Source organism: Protopterus annectens, chromosome 16.part0, assembly GCF_019279795.1.
Source record: "Protopterus annectens isolate FY-2018-M chromosome 16.part0, PAN1.0, whole genome shotgun sequence".
Taxonomy (NCBI): Eukaryota; Metazoa; Chordata; order Ceratodontiformes; family Protopteridae; genus Protopterus; species Protopterus annectens.
The window spans coordinates 458,621,050-458,638,038 of record NC_056750.1 but is presented as its reverse complement, the minus strand read 5'-3'; the positions used below and the strand labels follow the sequence as shown (position 1 = coordinate 458,638,038).

Genomic DNA, 16,989 nt, shown 5'->3' with positions numbered 1-16,989 from the left:
CCTTATGGACTAGACTCTAGCAAAACAGACATTATCTGCTTGCCATTATGCTAGGACTTGGTTTTTGATTTCTTCTTACAATTCAGTTTGCATCTTCCTCAGATGAGCAAATGATGGCATGTTCATAGGTAATCAAACACAGATTACATATACTGCATCTCATCATCTTATTCCACTCATTATAAGATATGTTTAAGTCCCTGACTTACTCTGTACTCCATAAAAACCATTACATTCTTTATTTTTATAGTTACTCTCTCATCATTATGGCTTTTTCTTATCCATTTCTCAATCTTTCCATGGATCAATGCAATAAAATGCTTTCATAATATTTTAAGCGGCATTCTTTATTTTTTTTGCATAATTTTTTTCCATAATAGTTTTGTTTTGGCACTCATTTCTTCATTCACAATCCTTTTACTTTGCTTTAACTTCCATTCCTTCCCACAATTCTTTGTATTTATAATATAGAATCATGTCTATCAAGTTTTTACTTTTCTTCATAATTCCTTTTAATACCTTATATAAAACTAAAGATGCTGCTTGTACTATTGGGTTTATTAAACTCAAGCATCCTTGCTCTTCTTTCATATATAGAATCCCTCTTCACTGGATTCTGTCTAAAGCCCCATATAAAAGAAAATATTAGTTCCTTTTCATACTCAATAGGAATTATACAGATGTCAGCAATACAAGGAATTTTTCCTATTATCATGGTGTTCAACAAGTGTGCTTTTTTTTCTGAAAGAAAATCTGTAGGACTTAAAAAAAAAAAAAAAAATAACAGTCATGTCCTTTACTTTCAGTAAATTATCCTATTGTCTGTATTCATTCCTTCAAATATTATTCCAATATATCTATATATTTTTGTTGAACTCAATACCTCATCATACCTTCAAAACCAAAGCCTTTACTACTATAATTATAGTCAAACCAATTTTTAATTTATACTTAATTGTTCATTTACTTTTTCCATCTATATTTTATTTTTAGCAATTAGTACTACATCAGCCACATAATTATACATTGACAATTGTACTTAATTTTGTATCCACTGCTACTTGACATTTTATTAATTTCCTTCACTATAACATTCTTGACTGAAAAAAATATACTACTAGCTGGCCAGTCCTACTTTACTCCCCATTCTATTTTCTTCTTCCCCAATCCAGACATTTACATTAGTTTATGAAATTAACTATGAAACAAATTTTTATTAATTGTATTTTTCCCTTACATCATATACTGCGAAAGTCCCCAATGATTTATATCGATCATAGGCTTTACTTGTATCCCCTATAAGAACCTTCACTTCTACATTGTTATATGAATTACTTCTCATCCATAACAACTTCCTTTTCTTCTGAACACATTCTGGTCATATATTCTACCTATGTTTTGTAACCTTTTTGTTATTCTCAAAAAAAATTATTAAATTTTATAACTTGTGCATCTCTAATACCAGTTTCTAACCACTCATTCATAACATACATTTTGGCCACTCCACTTCTTTATACATGTATTCAATTCCATCCAGTCCTGTTGTAGTATTCATGTTAATATAATTTAGAACTTCATTCAATTCTTTCATAGTTATTTTTGTTCTATGCATCTTTAATTTTTCACCTTTATAAAATTTTTCATGTTTTCTTCTAACAAATAATTCCAGATATATATATATACACACAATATATATATATATATATATATATATATATATATATATATATATATATATATATACATATATATATATACATATATATATATATACACACACACACACACACACACACACACAGATGTACACATGTACACACATGCATGAAATCTAAATATGTTAAAGTCATTATTTTACTATACAGGGTCTTGGGTGAGGTGTCACTGAGAACAGCAATTTTAATTTTGAAGACCATCTAGGAGGAAAAAATAAAGCATAGAAAACGGTTACAAAAGTAAGAGTAACAGATCAGCTTGTAATATTAAGATGAGTTGAAAAGGTTAGGAATGTCCTCACTAGAGAAGAGCATGGATGAGACAATAAGACAAAGCCAATGAGGATCATAAGAAGACTAGAGCTCAGCAGGATGAAGCTACAACACAAGTTCACAGAACTCTGAATATAAAATCAGCTGTTTACACAACAGAAGCAGATGGGCTCAATCAAGGGATTTCTGCTGCAATATGCTAACAATTGTGTGACCAAAGGGAATACACGCACCAGAGTGCAGGAAGCATAGGCTAACTCAACATATGCAGACTTCCATGTACACACACTTGTTGTCACCCCATCCCTGTAACTTGGGACTCTGTCTAGCAATTACATTATATTCATAGAAAAGGGGATCGCAGAACAGAAGATTTAAATTATCTAGTCCATGATCAATACCTACTACTGACTGGTAATAAGAAAACTACAACCAGGCAAAGAAATGCTGGAAGTAAAAAAAAAAGCATGCATGCTAACATTTTAATACTGTTTTCCCCCCAAATCCCCCTGTATCTGAAACACTAAATCAGACGATTATACCTCAGAGTTAAGGGAATCGTTTGAGATATGGCACCCTCTGACTTAGCATAAAAGTCAAACCATACATAATTTTGACACTGCACGTATGACTGCCAATCACTAATGCCTCACATTTCTGCCTGCCTTTCAAAATCTACCAGCTGATCTACCCCCCCCCCCCAAAAAAAAATTTTTTGACACCTTGTGATATACCTCCCACACAAAACAATTAATTCCCAAACCCCATCCATCTTTGTCCACTGAGACTGGCAAAACTATACCCTCATATCCAAAGACTTTTAATTATCTGTGCAATTATAAGCTCACTCACATTTTCTGAGATGGTTGCTGATAGTGGAAGTACTCTTTGCCAACAACAAAAAATGTAACAGGTCAGGATAATGTAAGTCAATTTGTTAGTGTTTTTTTTCAACATGGTCTGACCCATGAGCACTATTTCTTGCTTTCCAAAAGCTTAACAGCATTGCGTATTAAGCAAAGTGATGAGCAATTTTGGAAGATTAATGTCAGAAGTTAATAAAGTATAGCTTAGCCTCACGGCATATAAAGACGGGAGCCCATACAGTGATCCAGGCGACTGGGGTTCAATTAATGGCCCAGTAGTAAAAAAAAAAAAAAAAAAAAAAACAGACTGACGGAAAGAAGTAAAGGGGTGTGGCCCACACCTCTCCTACAGGTGCTTGAAGGGAGGGGGGCAGGGCTGCTTTGTTGACCATGTCCCTTGCAAAAGTAAGGTAGGGTTGCCACCTTTTCAAATGCCCAAAGTGGGACACATTTTTGGTGCAAACATCAGATTTTGCAGGGCAAAACATACCCACGGGCCAGTACAAAGGACGGAAAATCATTTTTTTTTGCATAAATAAAAGCTTATTCTTCTAGCATTCTAGTTGCTTATTCTGTTTCTTATAATATTTAGGTGTTTCAAATACAAAATGACTGTGTTATGCAAGTATTATGTAAAATATAGGAAATATTTTTGTCCTAAAATCTCAGGACATTGTCAATTTTTATGCAGGACACAACTGCCAAAAGAGGGACTTGTCCCTCGCAGAGTGGGACAGGTGGTAACCCTAAAGTAAGGGTGTGTCTCTGTACATTCCCATTTGGATCCATAGCTGGGCATCCACAGTGGAAATGTGGGGCTATGGAAAAAGCTTTGATCTACTCATAATGGCTATCAAAATGAAGGCCCCTCCCAGTCAATGCTAACCCTGGTGACTGTCAGCAGGCAATGGTGACAAACGTTATCACACAGTGTAGGAAAGGTGGTTTATATAGGCCAAATTATAAAGTAGATCACCAAAAATATTTGGGTCCTGAACACCTTGAATGGCATATTACTACTACAATAAAACGGCAGTACTAACAGTGTTTTAGAAACACTTCTGAATAAGGCACTACACGATTATGCACATGCATAACACTACCCATCAGGCAATGGAGAGTACTTTAACAGCCTCAGTGAATATTTTATCACAACATAGTTTACTGAAAAGTGAAGGGTCCAAGGTAAATTGTACTGTATGTCTGTTTTATCATCAGCCTTTAAAATAAAAACATTTTAAAAACAGCAATGCAGAATTTATTTTTTAACAATAAAAAGTCTGTCATGCTGACTGTGTACATGTTACTACATAAGGGGTCATTTTTACCTGGTCCCATGTATCAAGCATCATAACATCATCTTCTGCAAGGTCATCTTGTGTCAAGTCCCCTGGAACCTCTTCAATCTGTATATATAAAGTACAGCTTTTCATACTACATACATCACTTCAAACCAAATACAAATCCATACAAACATTTATCAAGACAAATTCATGACACCACTGCACAGTCTTCAATACAGATAACAGTAAGTGCTTTGTTGTAAATGTTAGCACATGTTCTGCACCACTGTAGGCAGCATCTCCAGTAACAGGATGCATTTTACTTCCTCTCATTCATATTATGGATACCCTTTTTGACTGTTACAACCAATGTAAAAATATAACACACCTACCTAACAATTTGATTTTACTTTTACTCCATGAAATCAGTGCAGGGATAACGGGATGCATCCACCGACTTAAAGGGAAGTGCCATCATACATGCATAAGGTTGCATCAATTAGTCTATGGGCATAACTAAACGTTAAACAAAGGGTAACAGAGATAGATACATCTGGGTCAGAGTTCTGTGAAATGCTCACAATTTTTTTTATTTAAATTATCTAAATATACAAAAATGCCAGGGAAGGAAAATACAGCAACACTTAATTCACTAGATGCCACATTGCAGGTAAAAATGCCAACATAAACATCAAAAAAGTATAAAGAAATCTGAAAATGGCTGTAATCTGCTGTATAATACAAAAATTTATGACGTTCCCACCCCCTACACCCCATGGGGGAAATTAGGAGAGAAGATTAAAACTGCACAGTATGTATTTTCTTGTTGTTCAAACATCTACTTAAATAGCAACTCAACTTGAACCTCAAACTTTGGGCACGAACTCCAGAGTAATAGATCTCAGTGAACCTAAGGAAGGTACTCTCACCTAGAAACATTTGGCTTTATTTATGCTACTTTGTCATCCAATACATTAAATTTTTAAAACGTAAACTGCTTTTTAAGGGAGTCATACTCCCAGAGTTTACCTGTGGAAACTATGATAGAACACAGATGATATTGTCCTCAATGACCAAACTAAGACTGCTCATGATTCCATAAATGAGTTCTAGGATATGGACATTGGCATTAATGAACATATAATGGTACAAGACAGGTAAATTTTAGTTGACAAACTCAAAATGATTAAACATACAAAAAAATCACTAAAGTTTCAAAAATGACCCTAGTTGTAAAAACAAGTACAGAGAAATCAGACTTTTCTCATCAAATCTTACAGATCTAACAAACTAGCAAACAAGAAAAGTACAAACTGCTAAATCCAAGAAAACAGCTAGAGAGTACTGCAAACAGGTACTGGATGCCATACATCATACAAAACAATAAACTCAATATGGTCTAGAAGGTTTAAAGTAATAAAGTGTTTATTAACTGTATCAGAAAATAGAAGAAAAACTGTAAATGTAACATGTTAATCAGTAAATAGTGAAGCGAGTACCCTGGCAAAAAAATACCAAATATGCTTGCAGTAGGTTTGTTGAGATTCACAACAAGTGAAGATGTATGGCTTGCCAAAACAAGGCGAGACGCCTCTTAATATACCTACAGTTGGTTTATTTTATATTTGTTTACCGGGGAGTTCCGACTGGACAGAGCAGTCAGTTTTCAGCGGAGGCCCGGGGAGAAAAGCTTCAGAACAATTGCTAACATACTATGCACAAGACATTTACATGAGCATTGTGGTTTACACATTCAATTATAAAAATATAGCTGATGATTGCAGAAGATATTTACATAAGCATTGTGGTTTATACATAAAATTAAAAGCATAGCAAGTAGTAACATATGAACATTGTTTATACAGAATGTTTAGTAGAGATAATCTTGATGTACTGAAGATAAGAAAAGACTAAAAAAAGGAGGAGAATATAGACAAGTTCATACGAGATGCATTGACATTTTAAGGGAAAGCATTTCAACTTGGTCTAGGGGAGAGTTAGTGGGTATGAATGAAACAGTAGAGAGTGGGTGGCAATGATTTGTTGTGATAATATAGAGTGCATCTGTGGGACTTTTAAAGAGGGGATTGTATAGTGGGTAGGGAAAATGTGTTGGCATATGTTACAGTTGTAACTGCTGCTACAAATAAAAGTATAAACTCCAGTTACACAACATGTCTGGGTGTTTTCAACAATCAAAGAAAATTAACACAAACGATGTTAAATAAATGCTACCACGTGGATAAATTCCTGACCATAGGTCACAGACCTTAGTATCACCAATTCACAAGGTGGTGGGGGGGCAAATCCAATCCAACAGCCTGCCAAGTAATCTTGGAATTGTGTGACATCCTTTGAACCGGAAACAGCACTTGATTATATGCTGACACTGCATACTGTTTTTCTTGATAACAAAATATTCAATACTATCTCACTTAACTGAACTAATATTTACTAGCACTAAATGTATACGAATACATAATTCAATGCCTAAAACACATGTTCACGGGACAGGATAAGACTGGATGATTCTTATCTATCCTGACAAACAAAAATAAAGCATAATAAGATGACAAAACAAAGCAATCAGCAAAAACTAAAAGAAAAATCTAGCCAAGCTAGACTTTTCACTGTGCAATTCTGTAAAATCTCTTGCATCAGAGAAAACGAGAAGTTTACTCATCATAACGTTCGATGTATGTAGTCCATCTCGCCTCACATTCTTACCCTTGGGTTCAGAGCTGAATATCGGCTCAGACTCGGCCGATTTTACTACCTGAAAGTCTCTCATTGGCTGGGCTAATAGGGTATCCCATGGTGCACTGCTCCATATCCCCAGATCTAGTTTGCTGTGAAACATATGTACTCAATACACACCTCACATCCATATAAACAATAACTAATCAAAGGGACTCTGCAGGTGACAACCTAACCTCCAAATCCTCCATTCAGGGGGAAGGTGGGAGGGTAAGTAAGAATGTGAGGTGAGATGGACTACATACATCGAACGTTATGGTGAGTACATAACTTCTTGATGTTATGTAGTCCTATCTCGCCTACATTCTTACCCGTGGGACAGCGTCTCTAGCACCTACATCCTGGGTGGCTCATAGGAAAATACTCCTGAGAACTGTGGAACCAAAGGTAGATCTGCCCCTGGAGACCACGTCCAATTTGTAATGAGAAACAAAGGTGCAAGGAAAAGCCCAAGTAGCTGCAGCACATATGTCATCCATTGACAATCTAGCTTGAGAGGCTGTGGATGTAGAAATAGCCCACGTAGAATGTGCCTTAACTGGAAATGGCAAATTTTTACCTCCTGCCTGATGGATGAAAGATACAACTGGCTATCCACCTAGACAGCGTGACCTTGGATACTGGAGAACCCAATCGGTTTTCCGAAAAGGACACAGAGTTGGTCAGATTTCTGGATATTTTTTATCCGGTGTAGATAGAAGCGTAACTGTATGTACATCCAACTGGTGAAATCTAAATTCTGCCTTGTTAGAAAAGTGGGGGAACACCACCGGCAGCTCAATGGACTGATTCATTTTAGACACGGAAGCCACTTTAGGAAGGAACGAGTGGTTTGGTCTAAGAGACCCTATTTTTATGGAAGATCAAATATGGGGATTTGATGGAGCGGGCTTGAATTTCCGAGACCCGCCTTGCTGAAGTGACCGCTGTTAAGAATGCGGTTTTCCATGTCAAGAATTTTAATTCACAGGTAGCTGCAGGCTCAAATGGTGGTAGAGTAAGGGCTTGAAGAACAAAACTGAGATCCTACGGCATGACAGGTTCAGACACTGGGGGATGAAGCAACAGGGTACCTTTTAGGAATGCTTTGCATAGTCTGTGTGCCATAAGACTAGGTTCATTCGCTATGTGGAAATTAGATATCGCCGCCAGCTGAACTTTGATGGTGGCTGATGCGGACCCCTGAAAGAACAGCATAGATAAGAACTCCAGAACTGAATCTATTGGAGCTGTGTAAGGATCAATGCCTCTAGTATGAGCCCAGATAGAGAACCTTTTCCATTTTCTAGAGTAAATCTTTCTAGTGGATGGCTTATGAGAGGACGAGAATATATGGACCACTTCTAGTGAAAAATGATGACGTCTGACTAGCGATGGAAGTGGACCAGCCAGGCTGTCAACCGGAGTGTCCTCAGAGAGGGATGGAACTGTCCCATGTGTGCCAGTAAATCTGGTAGAGGGTCCAGAATCCAAGTAGTGTCCACACTGTATGGTTGAAGAAAGGGGAACCATACTTGACGAGGCTAGTATGGGGCAATCAGAATCATTCTGCTTCCCAAGGATTGCTCTGAATCACCCTTGAGAGGAGGGGAAAAGGAGGGAAAGCATAAAGCAGACCGGAGGGCCAAACGTGAACCAGAGCATCCCTGGGTGATTCCCCCTGTGGGGGGGGGGGTCAGCGTGAAGTAGTTGCATTTCGCATTGAGAGGGCTGGCAAAAAGGTTGCAGCAAGGCTGACCCCATCTGCTGAAGACTTGCTCTGCAACCAGGCGATTCAGGGACCACTCGTACGGCATAAGTATCGCTCTGCTTAGCCTGTCTGCTATTACGTTGGACTTCCCTGGAATGTGTGTTACCACCAGAAACCGTTGGGAAGCTATTGCCCAATGCCACACTCGCATAGCCTCTCTACATAGGGGGTAAGACCGGGTTCCCCCTTGCTTGTTGAGATACCACACTACTGACATGTTGTCCGAGTGTATCGCAATAGTCCCTAGAGGAAGAACTTCCTGAAGTGCCTGCAACGCAAGAAGCACTGCTCTCATCTCCAGGACGTTTATATGCAAATGCATCTTGTGTTCCTGCCACGTGCCTTGGACTGTCCTGCCGAGATAATGTCCCCCCAATCTGGGAGGCGTCCGTGGTCACCATGGCAACAGGGACAGGAGGAACAAAGGGCTTTCCCCCATTCAAATTGTTGGTGCACAGCCACCAACGGAGGTCCTGCTTGCACCTGTGAGTAAGATGGGATGAGATAGTGGGAGTCTTTGGAGAGACCATTGGACAAAGAGGAGTCACTGAAGAAGTCTCATGTGTAATCTCGCTAGAGGGACCAACATGATAGTTGCCGCCATGGTCCCTAGGAGTTGTAGAACCAGTCTTGCCTTAGTTTGTCTCAGGGGCATCAGCATGTGTATTTGTTGTTGCAATACTGTGATCCTTTCTTGTGGTAAGAATTGCTCGCATTCAAATGGTGTCCAACTCTGCTCCTATAAAGGTGACACGCTGTGAGGGCAATAAGGCAGATTTTTCCCAGTTTATTGTTATGCCCAATTGGTGACGTAGACTGATGGTAGCATCCCTGGTCTGAACTAGTTGATGTCTGGCGGGGGAGGTAAGGAGCCAGTCGTCCAGGTATGGAAACACCTGGAATCCCTGACATCTCAAGTGAGCTGACACCACTGCCATACATTTGGTGAACACCCTGGGGGCTGTGGTAAGACCAAAGGGCAGGGCTCAAAACTGGAAGTGATTGGCTCCCAGCTGGAAGAGTAGGTGACTCCTGGATGCTCTGTCCATTTTGACATGGTAGTAAGCATCCTTGAGATCGATGGAGCACATCCATACCTCCACTCCCAACAATCGACTGTAGTGTGACCATACGAAACTTGGACTTGTGTACGTAACTGTTGAGTTGACAGATCTAGTATGGGTCTCGGGTCCCTTGTTCTTTTCGGCACCAAAAAGAATCTTGAGTAAGTCCCTAATCCGATTTGGTCTAAGGGGGCTCGTTGGATGGCTCCTTTTTCTAGCAGCTGAGAGACCTCTGAGGCTGCTTGATCCCTTTGATTGGGTGGAACGTCTGGGATTTTTCTTATTGGCGGGGGTACTGAAGAGAATGGTATGAGGTAACCTCCGGAAATTATCCTTAATACCCATCGGTCCTGAGTAATGCTCTCCCAGGTATCCGGATATAAGGAAATTCAACCCGACTGGCTCCGGATAAGCGCAGCCGGAACACCCTCAGGAATGAGTATGGAGAGTCCCAGAAGGAGTCGCGGTCTCCGGAATTGCAGGGGCCCCCTCTGCCTCTGGGGCGATGTCTCCCTGAGTAACCCCCCCTCCCCTACCTCTGGAGGGGGGTTCACCTTGTGCGGCAGGAAAAGACCTCTGATTTCTTGAACCACATCTTCCCCCCACTGGGCCTTGGGATAAGGCCTAGAAGGAAGGGAAAAATGGACCCCTACGGCAGACAGGGTCTTTCCCTCTTGCTCACACCTGGTGAGTGTGTCTTTCACTTTGGTCCCAAATAAGGAGGAACCGTCAAATGGGGCGTCACTGAAGGAAGACTTGAAGGCCTCCGCAAAGTGACACAGGCGCAACCAGTTTTGCCTTCTAAGGGCGACCCCGGAGCTTGCTGCCCTACTCGCTCCCTCAGCTGCATACGAAATGAGCTGCATGGACAAGTTAGAGATGGAGTTGAAGGTAGAAACCTGTGCGTTCACCGTGAGAGCCACCGCCTCAGGTATGTTACCTGCAAGAGTATCTCCCAACTCTGAGATCTCTCTGGAGCAGAGTGAAGTGAGACAAATAATTCAGTGACTGTAAGGTGAAGGTTGCTGAAGATAGGGTACGCTTCCCGTACCGGTCCATGGTCCTAGACTCCTTGTTAGGAGGATGGACCGATGAAGAATTCCTTCTGGGTGGCTGCCGCCGTCACCATGGCATCTACAGGGACTCCTTTTGACAGAAACTCTTTGCCCTGGGGTGCGGACAGGAATTTGTTGGGACGCCTAGGCACGGGCTCCACAGATTCAAGGTTTTCCACACTCTTCGACAAATGAGGTCAAGAAGTTCGAAGGATGGAGCCACCCAGGAGGCAGAGGGTTGAGCGCCAAAAGCCTTAAGGAATACTGACTCCTCCTCGGAAGGAGTTTTGGAAGGCCAGTCTCCTCTGTTTCAGTATCTCCAGGATATTGGAGAAGGAAACATCATCAGAGGAAGACTTGGGGAACCCTTCCGATTCCTCGAGGTCAGTATCGGAGGTGAGAGACTCATCCTGGGAGTCCATGTGCTTCCTCTTGCACAATTTCTTTCTAGGAGGCTCCTCAGGCACGGACTCTGGGAGACCCTCAGAAAGTTGGGGACCGCTTGTGGGGGTATCCTTAGGGCCTGGCGCTCTACTGTCCATGGATAGGAGTCAGAAGCTCTTGCCAGTGTGGTGGGGGACGGAATGACTGACCCGGGTGATGTAGATGACGATCTGACCAGTGTGCTCCACACGGCCACGAAGGCCTAGTACCACTCTATGAACCTATGAACCTATAAGGACTGAACGCATGGCAAAAGCTACACGACTCCTGTAAATGGATGGCTCCAAGGCAGTAAACACAGTGTCTCCATCCGTGATGGACATCTTATATCCACATTTGGAACATTTTTTAAAGCCAGAAGGCTTATGCTCCTTCTGATCCTTAGACATTTTGTAACTAACGCTAGCGAAACCATCTAGACACAACTTACAAAAAGGGCGGGAAGAGCACACAATTTAGAAACACCAGAAAAACAGTACTAGGCACACTCTAAGAACCTCTAACTGAAACGGTTCTTCTAAAAAACACACCGAAACACAATCACACACAAAAGTTATATAACAGAGGGGAGGACTAGATCCTCTAACTATAACAGGCCTAGCCCACTGGAACAGTTAGGGATACCAAAACAACTATCACACTCAACACAGCGACATCAACAAGAAATAGCTATGAAAATAGCTTTTGGGTATGATCAAATTTCTCCAAGAGAAATAGCAAAAAGAAGGTACTTAGCCACAGCCAAGCAAGACCACGTCCGAGCTGCACAAGCGGCAAACGAGGCCTGGGGATATGGAGCAGTGCACCATGGGATACCCTCTTATCCCAGCCAATGAGAGACTTTGAGCTAGTAAAATTGGCTGAGTCGGAGCAGATATTTGTCTCCGAACCCAAGGGTAAGAATGTAGGCGAGATAGGACTACATATCATAAGATATATGCAAATGAACCCTTAAGGACATCAGGTGTTTCAGCTACATTCTGAATGTCCATAAGGTCCCAGGCAGGAGTGGGAACTTTCCTTGGGGGTCTCAAATAGTTAGCTCCTCTCAGGAACTGTTTGATCAGTGGGTGAGAGTAGAGGAGCGGCTCAATATTGTAGTGAGCTGAGATGGTGGAGGCATGAATCTTAATCGATGAGGAGGGCCTTTGTGGAGCAGCTCTGCTAGATAATCTAGGATTTGAGGTAAGGTGGGCACGGCTGTGTCCTTTTCCTGAGACTGGCTCCAAGAACAGTATCTTTTCACCTTTACTGAACAGGATTTCCTAGTACTAGGCCTCCTGGTCTCAAGGATGACATCCAGCACCTGTTTGCAGATGGTTGCTGGTGATGTATTCAGGGAATAAGCCAGGCTGCCAGGTCCAAGGTATGCAGTAGAGGATGCAAAATCTGTCGCTCCTGTTGGGACAGCAGAGAGGGGGATTGATGTAGGTGCCAGGGTGGCACTGCTGTCAGACTGCATAAGAGTGGGTACCCATGATGGCGTGGCCAGTCTGGTGCAATAATTGTGCTTGGCCTGTCCTGTTTGATCTTGAGTAGTACTTCTGAGAGGAGGGGCAGAGGGAGAAAAGAATAGATTGAGAGGTTTTCCCATGCAAATGATACTGCATCCACTTCTCATGCTTGGTCGTGGGGAGTTCTTGTGTAAAATTTGCTCAGTTAATGGTTTTGAGGAGAAGCAAAGAGGTCCACCTCTGGTGTCCCCCACCTGTGGATGAGAAGTTTAAATGAGTTGGGTTCCAGTTTCCACTTGTGTGGGTCTAGATTTCTGCTCAAGTCATCTGCCAGTGAATTTTTCCTGGAAGGAATCGAGCTTGCAGGTGTACTTGATTGCTCATGCTGTGCACCACAAAGCCATGGCTAACCTGCAGAGTGGGTAGGAATGGGTTCCCCCTGTTTATGTACCACATGACTATGGTGTTGTCTGTCTTCATCAATAGTTGTCCTGGAAGGATATGGTATTTGAAGGCTGTCAGAGCATTCTGTACAGCTAACATTCCTTTTTGATTGATATGCAGGTGCATTTGTCCTGGGCTCCATTTGCCTGCCATGCGAGTCCCCCATGCATAGTCTGATGCATCTGCTGTAAGGGTTTGGGTGGCAGGGGCTTGAGTTAAAGGGAGTCCGTTTTAGTGTTTGCAGGCCTCTGACCACCAAAAGAACTCTGCTCTTAGTCAAGGAATGATAGGAATCAGTGTTTCCAGGTCCTGGGAATGTTGACACCAGAGACTTTTTAAGTACCACTGATGTTTCTTCATATGCAGTCTTGCATATGGAATTAGGAGAATGCATGAGGCCATGAACCCTAGGGCTTGCAGTATTTTTCTAGCACATAGCTGGGTTTGGGTGGCGAACAGTTTGAAGTTATTTGTCAAATAAACTTGCTTTTCTGGAGAAAGGAATGCCATCTGGGAAGCTGTGTTCAAGCTTGCTCCCGGGAATACAATTTCTTGGCTGGGTACCAGATGTGATTTCTTTTCGTTGATGGTATAACCCAGAGAAGTTAGGATTAGGAGTCTGTTTATAAATGTCAGGTGCTGAAGTAGCAATTCTTGACTGTCCACCTGAATCAGGCAATTGTCCAAGTATGGGTATATTTGAATGTTTCTCTGCTTGCAGTATGCAATGGCTGGAGCCAGGCACTTTGTGACTACCCTGGGCGCAGTAGATAAGCCAGAGAACTGATCGTGCATAGAGCCTGCCCTGAAATGTAGATATTTCCTGCAAGATTCCCTTATGGGGATGTGCAGGTAAGCTTCTTTTAAGTCTAGGGTGACCAGCCACGAGTTTGTGGCTAGCATAGGCAACATCTGTTGGAGTGTAAGCATTTTGAACTTTGGTACTACCAGGAAGGTGTTGAGAATTGACAGATCCAGGATAGGGTGCCAAGAGCTTTCTTTTTTGGACATCAAACAGTCTGCAGTAGAATCCCTGTCGCCCCCTTTGTTCTGTTTGAACAGGTTCAATAGCCCTGATACTGAGAAGAGAAAGCACTTGCTTTTGAGCCTCTGCCCACAGGTTTGGGGGAAGGTCTTGCAATCTGCTTGGGGTTGGCAGTGAATGGAAGTAGAATCTGTATCCCTGGGATACAATGTTTAAGACCCAACGGTCCTGGGTAATGTATTCCCAGTTTTTTGCAAGCAGGGCGAGTTTTCCTCCTAGGTGTGCAAGTACTTTGGCATGGCTGGGAAGAAAGCAGAAGTCATTGTGAACTTTCTCCATAAGAGGGTGGCTTACCACTCTGTTTCTGAGGTGGGAGCACTCCATTGTTTAGATCTGTGCATACCCCAAGACTGTATTCTTTGTGGTCTGTTGCCCCTGGGTTTGGACTGAGAAAGCCTGGGAGGGACTGGAAAGGACCAGTTCTTCAAAAGCTAATGCCTACTGAATCTAGGTGGCTGTACCTGTAAGAAATCTTTAACAGTTTACATCGATTTAGCTTTTTCCTCCATCTTTTTAAGAACTACTACGGCTTTTGTGCCAAACAAATATTCTTGGTTTAATGGAGCATCTAGTAATTTTGCTTTGACATGGTCTGGCAAGATTTGTTCCTTCAGCCAAGCATGCCTTCTCAGAACAGACCCAGTGACAACAGCCTTGCAAGATGCTTCTAAGGCAGCAAAACCACACTTCAAATTATCTTTACTAACTTGGTTTGCAGAATGCATCAACTCTTGTAAAGCTATTTTCTGCACAATCTGGAATCAACAACATTTTTTGTTTAGTTCCATAATATACTGCTGGTACTTCAACATGTGAAACTGGGAATTTAAAGCCCTGATGGCAAGAGTTGCAGAGGTATATACCTTCCAATTCCCATCTGTCTAAAGCCCTAGAATCCCTGCCCGAAGGGGTAGGGTTTTTGGCTGTAGGAGCCTTAATACCTTTAGGTCCCTGGGAAATGGTCTCTGGATCTGCAGTAGGATTTTTAAAGAGAATTTTGTGAGAGTCAGATACTCTGTAGTACCTGTCAGGCTTTCTAGGAGCTGGAGGTAAAGTATTAGGGGTAAGACGATTCCATGAAGACATCTACAATATCCAGGACCGGGAGTATAGCTAGAGGCCTGTGCTGAGGCAAGTCTAAAAAGTCCCTGAGTCTCCTCTTTGACTGAGGGTAGTCCTGATATTCCCAGCGGAAATACTCACTTAGGGTATGCAAGGTTTCACCGAAAGAAAAGTCCTCTGGAGGGGAGGCAGAGGGAATGGAATCCTCTGCATCCGAATCCTCATAGGTGGACAAGGGTATGTCCTGGTAATGAGAAGGGCCAGAGTCATCGGACTCATGGTCTGTAGAATCAGAAGGAAAATCAGTTCTTTGTCTTTTACAGGAAGGATGGCATTCCCTAATTAAAATAAGGTCTTCAGCCATTCTAAGCATTTGTTTGAGGCATGGGAGCTTGAGAATGCGCTTTGGTCGTCTGTTTCCTAGGCGTAGTGCGAACTCTGGGCCTGAGAAATTTGGTAGTTTGTCAAAAACTAAGTAGTCAGTTTAATACGAACATCGGAAGGCCTGAACACACCCTCAGAAGCCAGTGCCTGTACAGCAACTCCGGACCCATCCAAGTTAGAGAAATCCGCAGGTTCCATAGCCGAAGAAGCATCTCGCGGCATACTTTACTCCAAACGGGTCTCAGTAGAGGCCTGTGAATCTGCAGAAGAGGGCATCAGGGGCTGCGAAAGTGCCTCACTGAGTACCGGCGGACTGGTGACTAGCTTAACAGAAGCATTGTCGGCAGTTTTGGACCTATGCAATCTGTCTTTATCCTTAAGTTTTTTTTTGGAAGATCAGTAGTCGGAAAGCTTAAAATCATTTTGGAATACTGAGAATGAGCGCTAAAGAATTTAGCGACAAAGATAACCCGACGATGAATAGTTTGGGCGTTGAACAAGGCACAAAACTGACAGCGATGAATGTCGTGCTCTGGGCCTAAACAGGTGACGCAGTAAGAATGAGAATCTCTGAGATATTTGCTTTCCACAGGCAATACCATTGTTAACTTTTTCTGACATCGGTCAGAGCAAGAAAAAAGGATCCCCAACGGGGTACTAGACTTTAGAAGACTTAAGTTTTGAAACTCTAAAAACTAAAATTTCAGGTAGCGGTCGACTGGCCCTTGCGAACTGCTTCTGCTTTGGGCTCACACGCAAGAAAAGCTGATGTAATGGCGTTGGCTGCATGTTTTATACCCCTGACGTCATGGAAGAGGCGACAACATCCGAGACAAAAATCCCAGGACTCTGGTATTCGGGCCGACTGAGGGCTACCTCTAGTCAGATAACCCAAGTGTGATGACTGCAACAGTGAAACACAAAGAACATCTGTTGCTTCTCAATTTTAACAGAGTCAAAGTAACGCACTAAAAATTCGCCCTGGTGTTACCTAGTGGTCCATCAGCTTTGTCCTGAATCCTTCACAAAAAAAGGATACACCTCCAACCTTCTCAACTGCATCTCCCAGATTTTACAGGACACTCCTGATATTAACAGTTATAGGTGCCCTGTCCCTCATAACTTGCAAACTGTTGCAGTCACTGAAATATACCAGAGATTAGAGTTTCATTATGTTAAAAAAAAAAAAAAAGTTTAGTTGGCACAGTGGATTAATGCTGCTGCTTTCTTTACCAAGGGTGCATTATTTGAAACTCCCCCCACTTTTACTTTAAAAAATAAAAAAAAAAAAGGTAAACAAACCAACAAGTATAGTACCCCTGGTGTCCAGTAGTGGCACACTGGACTAATACTGGATCTATGCATTTATGATATTTGTAATGCCTTTGTGGCA

The 16,989-nt window shown here is 42.0% G+C and overlaps 1 protein-coding gene across 1 annotated transcript in view; it reads right to left on the bottom strand.

The window, feature by feature from the left end:
• Positions 1-16,989, bottom strand: part of GSN (gelsolin) — a gene marked incomplete in the record, with an annotated part of 970,219 nt that overhangs the window by 153,455 nt on the left and 799,775 nt on the right. The window contains 1 exon segment of the mRNA XM_044058005.1: positions 4,183-4,260. Within this exon segment, the coding sequence (XP_043913940.1) occupies positions 4,183-4,260 (78 nt within the window).